Source organism: Microcaecilia unicolor, chromosome 11 (assembly GCF_901765095.1).
Source record: "Microcaecilia unicolor chromosome 11, aMicUni1.1, whole genome shotgun sequence".
Taxonomy (NCBI): domain Eukaryota; kingdom Metazoa; phylum Chordata; class Amphibia; order Gymnophiona; family Siphonopidae; genus Microcaecilia; species Microcaecilia unicolor.
Genome location: NC_044041.1, coordinates 69,277,076 through 69,283,075, shown reverse-complemented (window position 1 = coordinate 69,283,075; position 6,000 = coordinate 69,277,076). Strand labels below are relative to the sequence as shown.

Genomic DNA, 6,000 nt, shown 5'->3' with positions numbered 1-6,000 from the left:
GTGCACTGCACCCACTAAAAGACCTGCATACTGCTGTCATGGAGCTGGGTATGACATTTGAGGTTGGCAAAAAAAAAAATTTACGTTTTTTTTAAGAGTGGGAGGGGGTTGGTGACCACTGGGGGAGTAAGGGGAGGTCATCCCCGATTCCCTCCGGTGGTCATCTTGTCAGTTCAGGCACCTTTTTGAGGCTTGGTCACAAGAAAAAATGGACCGAGTAAAGTCAGCCAAGTGCTCGTCAGGGACACCTTCTTTTTTCCATTATCGGACGAGGACGCCCATCTCTTAAGCATGCCCCAGTCCCGCCTTCACTACGCTGCCGACATGCCCCCGTGAACTTTGGTCATCCCCGCAATGGAAAGCAGTTGAGGGCGCCCAAAATCGGCTTTCGATTATGCCGATGTGGGCAACCCTGAGAGGACACTCATCTCCCGATTTGTGTCGGAAGATGGGCGCCCTTCTCTTTCGAAAATAAGCCTGATAGTAACCTATGGTACTTTGTAAGTCTAAGTGCTTTGAAAATGAGCCCTGTAGTCTTTTGAACTGTGATAGGAGATGGTAAAATAAATGTTGAAAAAGAGCTACTTATTGAACTTCTGTTATTTTATTGTTCAGATGTTGGACTTGAAAAGCCTGATGAGGGATAAAAAAATGATTGCAACTTCTGAATCTTGGTCGAGAAAAACTGTGAAAATGAATTGGCTGTAGTGTGAGAAGTAGGGCTAGTCTGAGGGGATGAGGTGGTGAGCTGTCACAGAATACTGTAAAGTTTCCCCAAGTGAGATGTTTGGCTGATTTTCTTCACATAGAAAGTCTTTTTTGACAGTCTGCAAAGTCTGTTTATAAGAATAGGACAAAAACTTATAATCGGGAAAGGTTTATGAACTATGCATTTGCCGCCATTTGCATTCCCAGTGGTGCAGTTGCTGTTTATTACTCTTGATGAATATTTATGATTTTTGGAGCTAAGGTGTCATACAATTGGCTGGAGATAGTGTTTATTCCCTGCAGTTTGTGACACAGTGAAATAGAAGGACTAGAAATGCCTGGGGATGGTCTTTATCCCCTGTCATGTATGATCCAGTGAATTCAAAAGAACAGAAATGCACAATGCTGGTCTTTATTCCCTGCTCCATGTGATACCATGACATAGAAGGGATAAAGATGCCTGGGAATGGTGTTTATTTGCTGCATCCTGTTTTACCATGAGAAAGAAGGGACAGAAATGCCTGAGGATGATATATTGTCTGCACCGTGTGCTTTAGTGAAATAGGATATAAATATCTGAGGATGACTAGCCAAAAGGCATTTGACCTTTATTACCTGCACTGTGTGATGTAGTGAGATAATAAAGGATAGAAATGCCTGGAGATGGTCTTTACTTCCTACACCAGGTGATACAATAAGATAGAAGGGAAAGAAATGCCCAGGGATGGTGCTTATTGCCTGCACCTGGTGATACAGTGGGAAAAATTGGATAGAAATTCAGTGACCACTTTCTACTTCACGCACTTTGCCAGCCCTTATTTTTAAGAGTCATAGAAATTGTTTTATTATATTTCCTGAAATATGGAATCAAATAAATAAAAAGCTAACATTTTTCATTGAGAAGACATTCATTAATAGCAGCTTCTGTTAAAGGATGTATACAACTGGTGGGAATCGGTTGGAAAGCCATTTTGGAAGTGGGACATATGCTCACTCATCCATGAGGGTTTCAGCCTGGACCTAGAGCTCCCTCCATCCTATTGTTTTAAGATTTCTGGGGGTTAAGCAGAAAATCCTTTTCATCTTTTCGCAGCCAAGCCTGTGGCAGTACCTAGGATGTTTGATTATATGTAATGAGATGAGGGAGGGGTCCATTATTTAAGCTTAAAAGATCAGTGTTTTTTTTCTCTTATTTTCAGGGTATGTGAACACTCTGTACTTCTCATTCCTGGAGAAGTCAACTGCAAGGTGCTCACTAGTCTGGCCACCATTCACAGCCCCTACTGGGGAGGCAGAGTCATGGTCATTAGAGTGACATCTACTGGCCAGATGATACAGGGTTCCAGAAGAAGCTTTATGCTGTCCAGGCTTGGAACAATGGGAGGAAGTCTATCAGAACTGGTGAAAAATCCCCAGCTTATTAGCATCAAAACTTGAACTCCTGTCTTTGGCCTGAAGCTCCTTTCTCCTGCATCTTGTCAGGGCATACAAAGGCCTTGAAAAACTCCACATTTTGGTTTTGAGGACACTTATTAGACCTCCTCTGTGCTTGTGTTTTCCTTTCTTCATTTAGAGTTTATTCCATGGTTAAAGCATGAGAAATGCCAGGGCTTGTGGGCCTTGTGTTTCTGGGATGGCTCCAGTTCAGAGCAGCTGCACAAGGAGGGTCTGTCAGCCAGACACCATGCACCGGTCAGTAAGGGTGTGTGATCAGCAGGAGACAGGCTTCCCTCCATTCAGAGCCTCTCCCTGCCTGGAATAGTAGTTAAGCAGATGGGTTCCTGTCCTCAAATCATTGGTAGAATTCTTAAAGGGACTAGAGTAGGTCTCAAACTGTAAGTTAAAAGTCTTCAAGATCTGATCAAGCTGTTGAGGGTGATTTTTATTGCTTGGAAAAAAAGCATGTGTGTTTACACATGTTTCTGTGTGTGCACATTTACATGTATGTTTGCCTACATCTGTGGCTATGTGTGCTGTTTGTACATGTATTTGCCTATGTATGGCAGGCTGTGCACATGCATTTATGCAAGGCTGGAAGATGGGAAGCATGGTTCCTGATAGGGGACCTTGGAACAGCTGCTGCTCTTCTTCCTCTACTGACCAGCCCTGGTTTACACTAGGCAGGTGACCAGAGCACTTGTTTCTGTTACTTTAAGCCCTGGAAATATGAGCCATTGGAAGTGCAAAAATCCCATTAGACAGGACTGTGATGGGGGGAGGTATGAGCAACCACCACCACACACTCAGGATTCTCTTGGGATCGCCTCAATGGCCTGTAGAGCCTCTCCTCAATGCTGGTGCTCAGCTTGTCCAGCAGCTCTGTGCCAAAAGTCTGTGGGCCATAGCCAAGGTTCAAGTGACAGCCACCTGTTGGTCCTCCCAGCTCCTGAGGATCAGCTGTGGTGCCCATGGTCTCCTGCAATTCATCTCCAGGCTCCTGAGAGTCAGTTTTGATGCCTGTGGCCTCCTGCAAACAATCACCAGGTTCCTGAGGGTCACTCACAGGGCCCACATGCTCCTGTAGGGTGCTACCCTGCTCATTTGGCTCCTCTTCAATTACTTGGATCTGGTCTTCAGGGTCAAGGTGCAAGGGGCCCACAGTGAAACCTTGGTCAGCTATGCTACTAGTGCGAGCTAACATGCTGTGCAGCTGGTTCTGTGCTGGTGGGTAATTGACACTATCTCCACGACGCAGGGGTGTGCGTTGGCGGTCCAATGCAGGTGCAAGACGCACCCCTGGGTCACTGTATTGCTTGGTGCGCTGCCACTGCTTCCGTAGGTGGATCCTTGAGCGGTGTTTGGAACGTGGCGGTGAGTCATCAAACTGAGGGTCATGGCGCAGAAACTCATTGAACAGCGCATCTGTCTTTTCATCAATGCTATAGTCCCGCCGCAGGTGCAATTCTCTGCTAGCAAACATTTGTCCATGAGGCACCAATGCCCCAGGGCTCACAGACTCCCCTCCCATCGCCCCATCCTCTTCTAGCTCCTCTGGGAATGAGCTGAACTCAAAGCTTTCACAGACAGTCCCTGTACGGCCTGCACTGGTAAAGGATAACCGCTTCTCTGAGGCAGTTTTGTCCTTTACTGGGGCTCCAAAGAACCTGCTGTCCTCAGGGATCCGACTCGGGGCCTCAATGGAAGCATAGCCACTGTCCATCTGTAGTAGCTTCCGAGTACCAGTCTCACTATCGCTTCCCCGGTCTGACTCTATGCTGTCCTGCTTAGGTTGTGATAAAGGTTTCCCATCATCCTTGTCCCTCTCCAGATTCTGTGAGATGAGACTAGACACAGCCCCCAGTGACCATGTGTCATTTGCAGCAGATCCCTGGCCCTGTGGGCTTAGGCTGGGTGTGGTCCTTGGTGAACACAAGTCATCCATGCTGGGTTGTAGATCTTCCAGGGTGAGGCTGGGTATGACTCCCAGTGGGCATACACCATTTGCAGTGGGTCCCAAGTACTGTGGGGTGAAACCAGGTGTGGTCCCCAGGAAAAACATGCCGTCTGTATCAGGGCCCATGTCCTGTAGGGTGAGGCTGGGTGTGACCCCTAGTGAGCAGACACTTTCCCCGTCACTGCGCACCGAGTCCTTCTCATTGCTGCTGCTGTACTCAGATGAATTGTGAAGCTCCAGGGAAGCTCGTAGACTCCAGATGTCATGGTAGCTGTTATGTGGCTCTCCACTGCTCCCCACCACTTCTACAGCCTCTAACCTGAAATATCACAGGGCATTGACAGCATGGAAAAAGACAACAAGTATACACTCAGAATAGAGCTGTGAGAAGTTTGTGTACTCTGTACAATAAAATAACTAATTATCTGACTGCCAACCATTATGCAGCGGTGGTTGCTAATGGTCATCAGTGAGTATGACAATACAGATAAGGAAGCATGTTGCAGGGCTTAGAGTGTGTGCCAGCAGGAATAGTGAGGCATGCCGCAGGGGTCAGTGAGTATGACGGCAGAGATAAGGAAGCATGCCAGTGACTGTGCTTGTTAAGTAAGGAAACACGCTGCAGGAGTTAGTATGTGCCAGCAAAAATAAAGAAGCATGCCACAGGGGCCAGTGGATATGCCAACTGGTATAAAGAAGCATGCTGCAGGGGTTAGCATGTATGCCAGCAGGAATAAGGACGGAGGCATAACATAGGGATCAGCAGGTATGCTAACAGGGATAGGAAGCATGTTGCTGTGGTCAGCAAGTGTGCTGGCGGAGTGAGGAAGCATGCTGCAAGGGTAGCAGGTGTGCCAGCAGGCATACCACAGTGGTCAAGGAGTCTGCCAACAGATATAATGAAGTATGCGCTGGGGTCACTGAGTATGTAGGCAAGGATTAAAAAAAAAAACAAGCCAGCAAAGATCAGTGAGGGTGCCGGCAGGTATAAGGAGGCATACCACCAGGGTCACTGGGTCTGCCAGTGGAGGTAAGGAAGCATGCCGGGTTCAGTGAATTGCTGACAGGGGTTAGTGAGTGTGCTGGCAGGGTTGAAGACTATTAGGATTCACCACCAGATTTGTTGGCAACCATGCAGTATAAGATGGCAGTTCCTCCCTGTCCCTCCCCCATTCTAGTTCAGCATGCTATTGGGGGGGAGGGGTCTCCCACAGTGAGGGTCTCTGCCTGGAACTCATTGCTTTTGGTCCTGGTTGTCCCATGGTAGTGAGAAATGTTCTAAACAAATCCTGGGGTGGGGGGCACATGCATACGAACGGACCTGACCCCCAGCATGCTCTCTCTATCTATTGAAGAATACCTGCCGAGAGAGGGTGGGGGGCTGGCTGGGTGTTGCAGAGGGTTGAATGCCACATTATCGGTGCGTGCAATGTACTGGATAATGTCAGTCTGATGGGGGTCCCAGTCCTCCTGCTCCATGCTCTCACTTGCCGCTCGCTGCCGCTGGAACTGACTTCTCTTTGGGGACCCTGAGAGGAAAGAGAAATATATGCAAAGTCTGAGAGGACTCCTGTATTCAATCAACGAACTCATTGTGTTCAGCACTTCCCCATCCCCCCTGCACTTACTGGTGAAGACAGAGGAGCACCTTCAATGTAAACAATATTGCACTACTTAGGGTTACCATTTTTTGTCCTTAAAAAAAGAGGACACTTGCCCCGCCCCATTTCACACCCTCACCCCGCCCCTTTCACACCCTCGCCATGCCTCACCCCGCCCCCCTGTCGCATTTTCCCCTCCCCCTGGTCACCCCCTCACCTCCCCTCCCCTCCCCCCGGCCTCGTCACCACCTCTCCCCTTACTCACGATCTTCCCTGGTGGTCTAGTGACTTCGGGGC

The 6,000-nt window shown here is 48.3% G+C and overlaps 1 protein-coding gene across 1 annotated transcript in view; it reads right to left on the bottom strand.

The window, feature by feature from the left end:
* Positions 1-1,329: 1,329 nt before the first annotated feature.
* The window catches only part of CBARP (CACN subunit beta associated regulatory protein), a 49,658-nt gene continuing 44,987 nt past the window's right edge, over positions 1,330-6,000 (bottom strand). Inside the window, exons 9-10 of the mRNA XM_030219913.1 lie at positions 5,463-5,631; positions 1,330-4,421 (exon numbers count right to left, since the gene is read on the bottom strand). Coding sequence (XP_030075773.1) covers positions 2,903-4,421; positions 5,463-5,631 — 1,688 coding nt within the window. The 3' untranslated portion in view covers positions 1,330-2,902. The remainder of the gene's footprint in view (positions 4,422-5,462; positions 5,632-6,000) is intronic.